General features: G+C 47.1%; 1 protein-coding gene across 1 annotated transcript in view; it reads left to right on the top strand.

Annotated features, from left to right (window-relative positions):
* AUTS2 (activator of transcription and developmental regulator AUTS2) overlaps positions 1 to 14,728 on the top strand; it is a 753,479-nt gene that overhangs the window by 683,403 nt on the left and 55,348 nt on the right. Inside the window, 1 exon segment of the mRNA XM_050325674.1 lies at positions 673 to 721. Within this exon segment, the coding sequence (XP_050181631.1) occupies positions 673 to 721 (49 nt within the window).

The following is a 14,728-nucleotide window of genomic DNA, read 5'->3' as shown; positions in this document are numbered from 1 at the left end:
CTCCCTGGATAAAGGTGTCTTGATGAAAAAGAAAAGGTTTATTAGCTGGCACAGAGCTTGGCGTGAAGAATCGGTTATTCAGAGGAAGGTGAATCCGACGTAGAAATTCTGATCCTAAATACGAACGTGCTGTTTGTTTTTCAGAGAGTTGGTAGCAGCAGTTTATGAAATGACTAACTTAAGTTATCAGCACTGCTTTGAAGGGGGTAAAAATCGAATGTTGCCACAGTTAGGGATCCCAAAAACACTTTAAAAAATTAATTTTGAAATCTGCAGTTCTGGAAATTCCCGAACCTGGGCTGTGTGTTTCCGAATGGTGACTCTCCTCCATGGCAAAATCAATGTCGGAACGTATCGGATAACGGCAGCACAAAGGTCCAGTTTCCGTGCAGCTAATGTTGGAGAAAAACCCCGTTTCTTTCTGAAACAGAATCTTTCCAAGGAAATCTCTGCACTGCAGGGCGGCGAAGCACAGCCAAACAGCACCACCTCATGGACACGGCCCCGGAGCCGCCGCTTCCAGCGCCCCTGGTTTTGTCTCCTGATTTGTTTCCCTAAAATATACATTCCTCTGCCTGTGTATAAATACACCGCCGTGCCTCTGGAAATCTATCACTGCTACAAAATGTAACTCTGTTGTTTTTTTTATTTTTATTTTTATTGGTCTTTCAGGCATCTGATGCCAGCTCTGAGAAACTGTTCAACGCTGTCACAAATAAAGGTAAGGCTCCAATTCACATCCCAAACAGATTTTTTTTTTTTTTCTTTCCCCACACGTTTCTTTTCATGGCAATTTCAATGGGAGATGAAATGTAACTTGTCTTGCAGAAATGTCGCAATCAGCTTGTTAGTGCTTTTTATGTTTCTCTGGGTTTCAGACGTGTTCTGTATGCTTGGTAATTGCTTTGCTTAATATAAAATATAGGCTTTAAATAATGCATTGCCTGCCAGGTCAGAATTAATTTAAATAACAATATTAGGGAATAGTTTATTTTACAAATGGCTTTAATTTAAGCTCATTTAAATAACTGTAAGAGTTTTCAAAATGTTTTAACTTGATTGTTACTCATCAGCTCCATGATAGACGTGGAATTATGAATAGCCAATTTGCACTGCTGACAGTAATAACCAGCCAACGTTTAGTATTCACAGGATAATAGTCATAAACCATGGCTTACTGTGCTGTGTGCTTTCTGTACAGTTAATAAATGATATAGAGGGCCACATTTAAATATTCAGTATCCCATTAATTTCTTCCAAACAGCAATCCAAAGAGAGAGTGGCTAATGATATAACAGTACATTAAGGGAAAACTCGCCCTAAATCAGCACACCAGTGAGCTGCCCTGCAGGGCTGGGCCTGGAGCAGCGTTATTGGAAAGGCTTTGGGGGGATCCTTTGCTTTTAATTCTTATTTTCAGTTTGGTTGGTGTTTTTGCAAGGAGGGTGGTGGGAGCAGCTCCAGGCAGGAGTTGTGCAAACGAGTGTAATTCAAGGCCTGGAAAATGCCCCAGGTTTTTACCCCTCTGTCCTGCCTCTCAATGGACTCAGTAGGGGCTGAGCTTCCAGCTGTAAACCCGGGATTTTGACTGGCTGGAGGTTTGGAATTTTGGAGTCGGTTTGCATTAGAAGAGGTTTGATCGGTTTGAAATTCAGATCTGTTTTGTTGGCCAGGTGTGGATTTGCTCGGTATTTGCCCTGTGTGCTTCTCCCTGGGTTTGGTTTGTTATTCCAGTGGGTCATTCTGGTGTTCTTCTGTGTCTTTTAATTCCACGAAGCTGCAGTGGTTTAACTGGGGACAGAACATGACCCCGTTACCTTTGGGATTCCCATGCTGATCCGCTGCTGCCTCTGAAGTCTTCTGCTGCATATTGAATTATACCTGGATTTAATTGCATTACGGATCCATAGTCCTGTTTTTCATGTATTAGCATCCTTTGGAAGTACAGTCTGGATTATTTCTTTGGTCTAACGAGGTTATCTCACTTGGCAAGCCTATCTGTCCTTTGTGATTAATGGCATTTGTGGTTCCCGGCCCCTCCGGAGGCGGAGAATAGGTGGCACAGCCATTAGAAGGGAAGAACTGCGTGTCTGGAGTGACCCCAGGCCCCCAAACTACATGTGACTGCATCTTTATATTGCTAATTTGCTGTAAAAAGCTTTGGCATTTGAGCAGCCCTTTCTTGGGGTTGGGCCAGGGCAGGAGAAGCCGAGGAGGGCGGTGAATCCACATTCCTGGCACAGGCCTGTAACCAGGGTGAGGGGCTCCTCTCCTCCCCAGGAGGTGGCTGATGAAGAGTAGGCCCCTCTTCCTCTTCCTTTGGTTTTCTTTTTTTGACTCAAACACATTTCCCACATTCTTATTTCTGTTTACTTACGGAGCTTGGTTCGTGGCATCCCTTTGGATGTGAATACCCGTGCTTGACAGGGAGCCTTTTCTTCCAAGGTACTTTTCTTTGGTGATTTAGTTCCCTTGAAAGGATTAGGGTTTCTTTGTGTAGCCTAAAATCAACATGGGCTTTTCGAAGCTTTGCTTGGGAAACCGTACACAAATAAGCTTTTTAGTTGATGGTAGATTATTCCTTTGCCCCTTATTTCCATCAAAATGGCATCTTTCTTTTCTCCTCCTGAGTTTCCCCTTAAAGCCATATGCTAATTCCTGTTGGGAACATGAATGACAAGGGAGGAATCAATGCAAATCCAGGTGCGGCCAAACTAGGCTGGCTGGTATTTTTTTTTTTTTTTTTTTTTTCCTCCCCCCCTTTTTTTTTTTCTTTTTTCCACTGGGAGAAAGAGATTAAGGGGAAGGAGGACAGAAAAAGCATGGGGGACAGTTTTGTCAAAGGGATTAGCATTCAAACTACTAAATATCAGGAAAAAGAGCCTCAGAAAAGCTCCCCTGTTTGGAGATAATGTCAGTAATTGCTGGCAGGCAGGTGCAGGGCTCTCACCATGGTGGGGAGGCTGTTGCCTTCTCCAAGTGTGTGCCCTGGGGATGCTGTGGCTGCCCGGGGGCTGTCAGTTTGATAAATTCCAAGTTCAAGTTCCCTTTCTGCAGTTCAGTCTGTTTTGCTTCCGAGCCAGTTCTTCCCCACTGTGTTGTCCACGGCCGCTTTTGCCAAAAGCAATAAAAGTCACTCGTCAGAAAGGTCAGATTTGCATTGGGTAAATCACGATGGAACCTTCAGAGCTGCCAGGCTGGGAGGGCAGGGCAGGCTGGGCAGGCTGGCAGTGTCCGCAGCCACCCACGGCTCACACAGTTTGGTTTTTTTTGTCTTGCCACTTATTTCCGCCCCCCAGGATTATTTACAACTGAGGTAGCAGAATTTACACAAGTAAGTGTGTAAATTTTTATGGAGCAGGTAGAAATCCTGAAGCATTTCAGGTCTTGTATACACATTTTGTCCCCTTTCTGTCATTTAGCTGTGAACTTCAAGGCTGAAGATGAGCTCGAGGAGTGATGGATTAGTGTGGATGTGTAAGGGACAGTCCCTTCCTCAGAAACACTGAGAATTAAAGAAATCTAGAGCAAAATGAAATCACCCCAAAACCTCCCTTGAGGAGCTGGTAAAACCCCTTAAGGAGAAGTCTCTCAGCTCCCATTTAGGAGTTAGTGCCCTTGGAGCTGAATGGGAAGATGCATCCCTGAATCTGGAAGGGTCCTGTGAGCTTTGGGGGAGCAGAAGGTGGATGTTGGGGCCCCTCAGGGCTGGGACACGTGTCAGAGCCGAGTGATGGAAAGGGCTGTGGGGTTCCTACCTCAGCTCTTGTGCTGCCACTGCTCCCAGAGGTCCCAGCTCTGTGCCCTGTCTGCAGCAGGCTGGGAATTTGGGAGGGATGTGGTTTGCTCCCCAGAGCAGGAATTGCTGCAGCTGCCACTGCAATGAGTTGTCCCTGGTTGTGAATCAGAGCCCTGCACTCCAATCGCTCTGCAGGGAACACTTCACCTTGTGATGCTTAAATTATCCAGGGAGATGGTTCCCATGGGAATCCAGGTGGCTGTGCTGGGAGGTGAGCACCCAAGGGTCTGGGCCCATGGTAATGCTTGACAAAGGAGCTGTCAACATCTGAATGAATGAGTTGGAGAAGGGCTGGCAGAGAAGTGCATCCCCCGCCTGCAGCTCCCTCCCTCCCTTCCTGCGGCTCGACCCTTCCAGTTTGGGATTGCTGCTTATGCTCTGTGTGTCTCTGAAGGAACAGAACTGCTCTTTACCCTCTGAGAGTGTCACCTCAGCACCATCAATCCCGGCCAAAGTACAGGCTTTGTTCAGGAATTTTTGTAATGTGACTTCTCGGTGTAATTAAATTCCATTATCTCTTAATAATTTAAATAGACACATCTGAAGCTGCAGAGCAGGCAGCTCATTCTACCACTGTGTAGTTCATTTATGTTAACTCCCTCCTACGTACCCTTGGAAAACAGCTTTTCCTGGAGGGAAAAATGAGTCCCAAAGTGGTGAAGTTTTCGTTTGTGCTGTATATTGAAGTTTGCCTTTGATCAGAAACACAATTGGGCTGTTAGAGCTTTTTATGTTCAAATTGTTTACAGGATGTTCATGTAAACTTTATGAATCCTTCTGCTGTGTGGCACCACCAGCTGTCAGGGAAATATTTATACTCTCAGCTGGAGGTAGATCAAGGCGTCTGGGTTGGGAGGCTTCACTGGTGGCTGAAATACCAGTCGGATCAAGCCCTGGCTTTTTAGGTGGTTCTGCAGCAACATCCTGCCCTGGAAAAACAGCGTGGTGTTGTTCCTCCCCCGTCTGTCTGTGGTGAAGCATTTCTTGAGGATCCTCTACATCTGTTTCTGTAAACAAGGAGGGAGTTGAAGCTGGCAGTTCCTCCCTGCTGATGCATTCGCAGGAGATCCTTGGCTGTGGAGAGGTGCTCTCACTCTTAAGTAAACCATCCCCATGGCATCTCATGCTGAGTGTGAGTGGATCCAGTGCTACACAGACAGCACGTGTGCAGTATTAGCATGGTCAGTGGGCCTGAGAACTGGCTGGGGCTGCCTCCCTCCTTTCTAGGGGTCTGTGGGAGTCCACAGAACATCCTCACTCGCTTGGGGTGTGTTGTCAGCATTGCTTTCAATCTGTGGGGTGACCGCTGTCCACATGTGTTGGCCCTTTTTGCTGCTGCTTCTCAGTGAAACGCTTCTCCCTCACTTGCCCTTGGAGCCCTGGAGCAATCCCAGCAGTGCAGGGAACCGGGTATGGGACAGCAAACCTCAGGGACTGCTGAATCACACCAGATGTCCCTCTCTGTGGTGGATCTGATGGCTCACCCTCCCCGGGGGACACCCTGGCCGTGGGCTCTCCTGGCCTTTCCGGTGGTGCCTTTGAATCACTGGTTTGCCTGTGTTTTGTGGGTTTCAAATGGCTCTTCAGTATTTTCCATGTGACAGTTCAGTGTCTCATTAGTGAGGGACTGAGCACTGGAAAAAGCCTCTGGTTTGGAGGGCCCGTGTTCCTGGTACCTGGGAGTTAAATTAGAAGAGCTGGCGCGTCACTTCACTCCGACTTCCGAGCCAGGCAGACGGAAAGGTCGATAAATGTCTGGAGATGGTGCTTTGTTCTGGTACACAAAGGAGCGAGGCAGTTATTCCTGTGCCAGGAAGGCTTTATCTGAGCAAGGAATTTGTTCCATAACGTCCCTGATGGCAGCATCTCCAGGGCACAAACTCACCATCCTACTCCTTCCGTGCCCCTTCTTCTCGTCGTGCTGGTGGCTTTTTGGCTGGGCTGTGGCAGTCAGGTGTCCCAGAGCTGTGGGATCCCAGTGCTGGGGGACTCCAGAGCTGTGGGATCCCAGTGCTGGGAGACTCCAGAGCTGTGGGATCCCAGTGCTGGGAGACTCCAGAGCTGTGGGATCCCAGAGCTGTTCTGTAGCTGCAGGAGAAGGTTACTGGATAATGTGATGTGCCCAGTGTGCCCACAGGGACAGGTAAAGTCCGAGGTAGCCTCTTCCACATCCTTTTGGATTCTTAAGCCTTAAAAGTTGTGATCTTGCTAACAGGAGCCTTTCAAGGCTTCAGTGATAACTTTGAAATTAGTAATTCAAACCAAGAGCAGAGGGCAGCCAGCATGGTACAAGCACCTGTAGGCACTGGCTTTTCTTGACCAAAATAGCAGAAGGGGGCAGTTGGAAGTGTTGTCCTGGGCATCCCTGCTGTTTGGGCTGGTATGAAGCCCCTTTGGGGTTACTTGGTGATTATATTCCCCCAGGAGTTCATTTAAGGCTGTTGATTTTAACAAAGTCAAACCATTCCAGACTTAGGGAGCAAAATGGCAATATTTACTAACACATAATTGTATCTATTCTGGAGGGAATGTTTGTTCTGTAGATTAGCCTACATTTGGTTTTCTCGAAAAAGGCATCAGAGTTGGACTGTAGAATTGTGCTAATCAGTTCAAAAGAACGTGGAAAAATTCTTGGGATAGGAGTGTTTTGATGACAAAGATCCTGCAAACATACCTGCAGTGAGGGCAGTCCAGGCTGGAGGCTGGTGTGAGATTTCATACACAGAGCATCCTGCAGACCTCCCATATCTGGCCTTCTGTTAGTCTCTCCCTTGTAATAAAATGTTATTTTCTCTGAAAATGTATGTTTATTTAACTAGGTCTCTTTTTGCTTCACAATCTGGATTCCATTCAGTCAGTTACCACTCCAATTAACTAACAATTATTTAACATTAACAGTAATTACAGACGCCAGTTAAGCGCCTACAGATGTCAACTGTTAGCTTTGTACCTAATCACTCAATGAAATGGAGAAAGTTCAACAAACATCAATTAGCCAAGCAATTAGTATGAGGTAGGAAAGAGCATGTTATCGTGTGTGAGCTGATTCAATTTATTTTATTTTGTCAGTAAAACACAGGCAGACAGGCAGCAATAAGTTGCTGAGATTAGATAAAGCTGTATTGTTTTGCTGTTTATACAAGGGTTTTTTTCCCCCTCCTATTCTTTCCCTTACATAACTTCAACTGTGCTTTGCCAGGCTGTTTGTTATCTTATCAAATACACTTCATTTCCACTGGAAAAGCACAGCAGTGTCATTGGCCAAGGCCCTTTACATCAGGTTTACACCAGCAATTCTGTCACCTTAGCAAAGCTAATCCTGCCAGTGGGCTTAACCTGGGAGTAAGTTTAACCCATGGGAAGCCAAGGACCACGTAGACACCAAGGTGCTGACACAGTGGGGACGTAGCTGCGGATAAAAGTGAACAGTGGGAATCGGTTCCTTCTCGGGATTTATCCATCTGTGTGTTTAACGTTGATACTGGATCAACTCCACTTCCACAACACCTTGCTGGAGCTGCAGGAGGACAAAAGGGCTTCCTTCCCAAGGGTGTGTCAGCAAACAGGGCCTGGGCTGGCCCAGCTCAAGGGAGGGAACAGCCTGAATGAGGGAGGTTCCATCAGTGTTACCTGCAGCCATCCCGGGGAGCAGCAGAGCCTCCAGCTGCTGTCACTGGATTTTGGGGGGTATTGTGTGCCCGTGGGGCTCAGAAGTTAAAAAAAAAAACAGTAGGAAGTGGCCATGAATTAACTTTACCTCCAGAAAGAAGCGGTTCTTTCCCAGCCACCATGCAGGCTGTACTGCCAGCCTGGCTTTTAAGCCTGTTTGAAGTCAGTGGAGCTGTGCTCAGAGTGCTGGCTGTGTGGGGTCAGTGCCCGTGGGGTTTCCAGGCTTCCCAAGTACCCAGCTGTGCCTCTGACCCACCAGCTCACCCCCTGAGCCCCTTCTGCTGCAGGATCTGACGTCTTCTCACTTGGCACAGTTGCACAGCCTGAGCAAGGGGTGTTAGACACCCAGCTACTGTTAATGTAAAGGGGAAAAAAAGCACTCCAAAGTATCTCACATCCTACAGTCTTGATACTCTGATGTCAGTGGGAGTTTTGCAGGGATGTCTATAGGAATCGTAGGGTTTTTTTCTTCCTTTTTTTTTTTTTTTTAAATAAACTCTTCATAGCTGCTTAAAACCAAAGCGTCTTTTTTTTTTTTCCCCTTCCAGTTCTCCACTGTTCTCCAAACAAGAATGTCTCTTGCCTTCAAAAAGGTTGGATGTGGCTTGGAGCAACCTGATCTAGTGGAAGGTGTCCCTGCACAGGGCAGGGAGTGGAACAAGATGAGCTTTATGGTCCCTTCCAACCCAAACTGTTCTATGATTCATCACTGCACTGACATATTTTAAGTGTTTCTCCACATAAAATGATCCCACAAAGTCAGATATTATTTTATCATGCAGTCTGCCCACAAAAGTCCATATGAATTAGTGGTTGTTTTCCAAAGTGTGGGAATAGGAGCGGAGAACCACAGGCAGATCTCGCTGTTGCTTTCCAAAGTCTCAGCTTTTTTTTTTTTTTCCTAGAAAAACACAGAGTCTGAACATGTGAAGAAACTCTTCAATGTGTGACCTGAGTGCAATAATATTTGTCTGAGTAGGCAGAAAAACTGAAATGGAGCCTCCAAGTGAGAGCTGCCACGTTCATTCTGGTGGCAAAGAAGACTTTGTGAAGGATGATACTTTAATCTGGTGAATTTTTAACTTTCTCCTGGCTCAGTGGAGATTATGCAAAGGAAAATGCAGGGCCTGATCATGAAGGGACACATAGGTTCTCAGGATAGGGAGGGAGTTGTGAGGGGCATTTCTAGTCTCAGGGAGCAGAATAAACAGCCCCTGATTTGTCCTCATTTTGGCTTCAGCTCAGTATTGTCCTTCATTGCTCCACTGACTTCAAACACTTGTCAAGACTGAGATTTACTGAAGTGCTCTGCTGGGTGAGGGCCCCAGGAGTAAATCCTGGGACACCCTGGAGACTCTCAGCCACCCAGGCATCACTGAGAATTCCTTTTTCCTGTCCCTAATGGATCCTGGTGAGTGAGGGGGGCTCGAGCCCCTTTTGCTGATCCCTGCTTGCCCGGTCCTTCAGTGTTCCCCTACCTGGCTGCTGTCCTGGCTTTGGGCAGCAATGTTGGGCTGCATGAGGTGAGGGATTTCTCACCAGAAACCCAAACACAGCAAAAAAAAAAAAAAAGGGAGATAATTTTTCAGCTGAGTTGCTTGAGTGAAAGGAGGAGAAAGGTAAAGACAGCCTGGGCAAGGGCAGAGGAGCTGCCCCCACCTTGGTGCTGGAGGATCAGCCCGGTCACAGCAGTTGTCCCTGGAGTTGTCCCTGGCATCCAGTTATTCAGTGTAACAAGAACTGCTTTCCCAGCTGTGTCTGACTGGCTGAGAGAGGCCTCAAGTGTGTGTCTGAAAGGGCCTTGCACGGTGTTCAAGCTGTTTGAAAAAGCCAGTGTCAATGTATAGTTAAAAAGTGGCAAACACAGGAGCAGATAAACTTAAGTGCCTTTTGGAGCTGTTAATGGCCTTGACTTACATATGCTGGGAGAGTGAGGCAGGAGCTGGGAGCAGGGCTCCTTCCATAATTATCAGAGAATTCCAGAATCCCAGAACAGTTTGGGTTGGAAGAGACCTTAAAGCTCACCTTGCTCCACCCCCTGCCATGGGCAGGGATACCTGCTACTAGCCCAGCTTGCTCCAAGCCCCGCCACAGCTTCTCTGGGCAACCTGTGCCAGGGCCTGCCCACCCTCACAGCCAAGAATTTCTAAGCCAAAAATACTGTTGTAAAAACACCTTTTTCTTTTTTTGAGTTGAAGACCTGCACTCACTAAAGGGTGTTCAGAGTGGGACCAGGGGAGACTTCACAACTCTGGGAGCACAAGACTCAAACCCCACCAGAGCTGGAGTCCGTGTTTATGCAGCAGGATTTCCCCTGGCACTTGAAATCCTGGCTTAAGGCACCCTTGCAGCTTGCCCTGACCTCTCCAGAGCTACCTGGCTTATTCTTGTCTCCTGTTCCCAGGCAGAGGAGCTCCCCAAATCCCCTGTTACCCCCTCACCTGTCGCGATCCCAAAGTCACTCCCAGTCTTTGGAGCACGGGCCAAACCCCCTCCTCAGCCCCCTGGGAGCTTTTCACTGGTCCTTCTGTGCTCTGGGGGTCCTTCGTGGGTTTTCACAAACATTTTGGGGTCAGGAGGGGAGGGGGATCTGGAGGACTCAGGCGTGGCGAGGGAGGTGGGGAAGAATCCTTGGAGGAAGAACCTGAGGAGCGGGGATGAACTGCTGAGCTCCCACAGCCATTTGGTGCTGCTTCCAAATATTTCAAGTTAGTGGGCACTTTTGGAAATTAGAGGCAGAGGAATTTGAGTGGCTTGTAATAGAAAACAGCTGCTGCAGAGCAGGCTGGGTCCTGAGGAAAAAACGACTCTGTGGAAATAGGCCTGCCGAGTAATAAAGCCACAAATAAATACTTAGTTCATTTACTAGGTTGTTAGTCCCACAAGCACTGAAACTTCATTTGTTAAAAGGAACAGCATTATAAAAATCAAAAGCAGATGAGCAAAGCCCTGTTTTTACTGCTGCTGGCTGGGTTTTATTGCTGGGGTTGTAAGCCTGGAGCCTGTGCAGCTTTCAGCAGGTGTGGGAGCTGCTTGGGGACCTCACCACCAGTTTGGTCTGTGCTGGGATAATACCTGTTGGGGTTTTTTCTTTCCTCTTTGCTTGTGTTACTGATAAAAATGGCTGTTAAAATCTGACTGTGGTGGTTTCTCAGTGCTGGGCAGGACCTGCTGCCCCTGAGGAGGGGTGAGAAGCTGTGCTGGGAGCACAGAACCTGCTGTAGATCAAAACCTCGAGGGTGGGTCAGCTTTGGAACTTGGAGTACCAGCCCTCCTTGGCACCCTGGGGTAGCACAGAGAGAGTGTTGTCATTAAGGGAATTACTGTCCCAAGGTGGTTCATCTTCAGGTTTTTTGGTTACTGGAGGCAGTGAGACTTCAGGCAGTGATAGATTGGAAAGTTTGATAAGGATACTGAGTTTCTGACCCTTTTAAGGAGAACTGCTGGAATGTTTCCTCTCCCATCTGATTGCATCGAGGTGAGGTACCCAAACTGTACTTCAGGTGATCCTGACACTCTTCCTGAGGTCCAGACAGGCCTCATGTAGTGATGGGAGAAATGGGGTGAACCCATGGGCTCTCACTTCTTTGTCAAGAAAGGCAGAGGAGTGATCTTGATCTTCATTCTGGTCTTCACTCATTGCCAGAAGTTCAGTCTTGTGTTTCTGACTCCCTAAGAAGTGGGTGTTGATTTGAAGGTGAGGATTGTTGCTGTATGAATAAACAGCCTTCAGAGTCCTTGGGATCTGGGAAAGATTTACCCTGTGGATGGAGAAATGGAAAGGTGTCAGGGTTTTGGGAAGAGCAGTGTGGAAGGGTCGTGCTGCCCATGTTCCCTGAACACATCCTCGGATGAGAGGATGCCCAGGAACAATCCCAGCGCTCCTGAAACACCATATACATCCTCCTCCCCCGTGCCAAGAGAAACCCCATGGTTCCATCAGACATGTTTAGAGCAGACCACTCTACCCAGATTGCTTTGAAGAGCATGGTTCTTGAGTAACTGGGTCATTATAACCCAGTTCATACTTGAACAGTCAGTCTGATTGCAGGTGGGTGAACAACCCTTGGAATACACCAGGAGTTGCTTGGATGTGGTCAGAGGGTTTAACTCACCCTGGCACTGCTCATGTCCCTGTGCCTGTTTATGCTCCCTGTGCATAAAGAGATGTCACATCATCTGCAGCCAGATCCACAGCCATGGCCATAGAAACAGGTCCCCAGGACCATGTTTGGTCCAACCTCCTAAGACTGGATTGAATTAGAAAACTCTCATTTGTTTCTGTGTTGCAGAGATCATTTTTCGTGTCTTACAGCTTTCCTTTGTGCTGTGGTCAGTTTTCCTTCCTAAAATTTGGCAGTTGTACCTGCTCTTGTGTTTTCCCAGTAGTTTCTCAAGATAATTTTGTGCCCAAATTAGCAACCTATGAATTTGCACTCAGAGGCAGAAGAAACGGGAGTGCTCACCTCTGCTGAGCCTGGTGGAGTTACCAGTGCTTGCCTTGGAGAGTGCTTTCCGTTATGTGCATCTGCATCAATATTTTGCAAAAATAAGTATCTTCCCAAAGTGACCCTCTGGAAGTGTTCAGGGCCAGGGTGGATGAGGCCCTGAGCAGCCAGGGCTGGTGGGGGGTGTAGAGGGGTTGGAATGAGATGATCTTTAAGGTCCCTTCCAACCCAAACCATTCTATGATTCTTTGAGGGATCATGGCCAGATGCTGTCAGGCCCTTGGATGCTGTGTGCACCTCCTGTGGTGCAGACAGGACAGGACGTAAAGTCTGAGCAGTTAAAACCCAATTTGACCAGTCAGACAAGTCTGAACCACTCCCCACAGTGATGACCAGCACGATGGTGTCCCAAGGCAAACTCTGCAGAGCCTGGTCCTGTGCGATGTTAGATGTGTTTGTGGGCACTGTGAGGGTGAGTCCAACTCACTGACCAGTCCCATGGGTACCAGGTGAAGCCCACAGAGCTGGAGAGAGGACCTGTGTCCTACCCTTGTGCTCCTGGGGTCCCTCCCGTGCCTTTGGCATCGTGTGAGTCGCATTGTTGGGGTGATGGATCTCAGTTGAGCTATTTTTCCATCTGTGTCTGTATCTGCTCTCTGTACCTAATGCTCACTCTTATTTATAAGTTATCCCTCTACAGACCACCTCTGGCCCCGTTTGCACAGCCCCTCACTCTGTGCACACCAGGCCCACAGCCAGGACTTGTGGGAATCACTGTAATATGATTAAATGCTGATAATAATCATCTGGCAAGCTGTTCCACTCATCTTCAAAGGGCTGGGTGATATGTGCATGTGGGACAAGTCTGTGCATCTTTTAAGTTAATAAGAAAATGAAGTTTGTCTGCAATCCAGCCCATAGTAAATTAACACCTTGCTTAAATAGTTAGCTGACAACTTGAAGGGGGGTGGCATTTTAATAGTTAAGCTGGTTTTCTCTGTCTTCACATGCCCTGTCCAGCATCTCCTCCTATTCAAATAACCTAATTGCTCTCCAGCCTTTCAACAGCACATCATCTTAGCTCCTTGCTGCCAAGATGGTTGTTCACCTCAAGCCCTCATTATGTTTTGCCACTGTATCAGGGGCCAAAAATAACTTGACAATATCTGCTCTCCATGGCAAACAAATAATTGGGTGAAGCTGCCACAGACCACTGTGTGCAGAGCCCCTAATTAGAGCAGCCCCCAGACCACCTCCTTGGTGTCACAGCAGGGCTGCAGAGAGTGGGACAGAGGGTGACAGCCTGGGGATGGTGTCCTGGGGGTGCAGACAGTGTGGGGGGTCTCCTCAGCAGCCCAGGACAAGTCACTGTCATTTTCCTGCATCTTGGAATAAAGGCTTAACAAAAACATTCAAAAGAATAATAATTAAAAACAATGGCACACACGCTGTCATCTGACAGGGTTTGTGAGTGTGCCAGCAAATGATCCAGCTTCCTCTTTTAATCTGATATTATAATTAATTTCAAGTTGATTGCTGTGCATACTTAAAAATTAGATTAGCCAGTAACTTGTCTCTAATGATGGTTTTTATTGCTCTGGCAGTTTACACAAAAGCAATGAAATTGCTTGTCTTTGGAGCTTGTTAATGTGTCCTGAGGAGGCAGGGCCTGAGATGGCCTGTGCCAGGGTCCCCCAAAGTGAGGTGTCCCCAGTGGGATGGGGTCATTTCTGCAGCCCTTTGGATCTCTCCAGCTGTGTCTTTCTGTGATTCCATGAGTAGCTGATATTGCCGATCCTCTGTGACTTAGTGGATGTGATAAAATAGGGTGGCTGCATTCAGAAGTGCTTGGGAGACCCTGTAACTCCACATTTCTTGCAGTTGCTCCTTTTTAAACATTAATATTCCCTTTTCTCTGCTTGTGAGTGAGTAGCAAGTCGGGACTTTCAGCCACATCAGGAAGGGGGTGTGTGCCCAGGTCACACCACCAGGAATTAGGATGGTCCTGCTCAAGTGCTTGTTCTTGCTGCTCAGACAGTCTGTGTTGGGAAGTAAATTGTGAGGCAGAGGGAGAAGCAGCATTAGGGCGTTATGGGAAGTGCTTCAAAAAGATGCTGTGGGGGGACTTTGCTTCTTTTGGCAAAGAATCTGTAGCATTTCTGTGCAGTGTTTTAGGATTCTGCTGCTGCCAGCAGTTAGAACTAGGAGTGCTCTGAAAGATCTGGGCACTTAGGAAAACTTCAAAGCTTAAAGATCAGCCTAGATTGCAGGTAAAAGTCTGCCTTTATAATTAACGTGTCCATGTTACTCATTTTAGTAATCTTATTATGGATAAAGTAATTTCCAAATGCAAACACGCAGGAGGAAAGAAATGGGATTCTGTCTTCGAGCTGATTCTTCAGAAAATGATAAACAGACTTTAGCAGTCTGCATTTAAATATTCAGGGTTTATGTGCTTCCCTTTGGCTAACCATGGAACATGAGCACTGCTTAAAACGTGGAGTTTATCGCTGGGCTCTCGTGTTCTCTCTGCAACTTAAACTTTGTCCTTTGTAGGCAGAGCGAGTCCATTCTCTTAGGCTGTGGTTTTAATATGGTAAAAGCATGTAGATAACTTGCTCTGACAGGCTGAAGGTAAATGATTTCCTTACATCTCAGGCAGGTTAGAATGTTTTTTTTGAAAAGAAAGATATTGCTTATACTCTATTTACCTTTTCCCCTGAGGAGTAAACGGGAGGTGGAGGCACCACATACTTTCTGACATGTTGTATTTGAGTTTTCTCTTCGTTGCAGCAACACATCAGCCAGGAGT

This window comes from Myiozetetes cayanensis, unplaced genomic scaffold (genome assembly GCF_022539395.1).
Source record: "Myiozetetes cayanensis isolate MyiCay16 unplaced genomic scaffold, myiCay2020 scf30, whole genome shotgun sequence".
NCBI classification, from domain to species: Eukaryota; Metazoa; Chordata; class Aves; order Passeriformes; family Tyrannidae; genus Myiozetetes; species Myiozetetes cayanensis.
The sequence above is the reverse complement of the archived record's forward strand: the minus strand, read 5'-3'. Positions and strand labels throughout refer to the sequence as shown.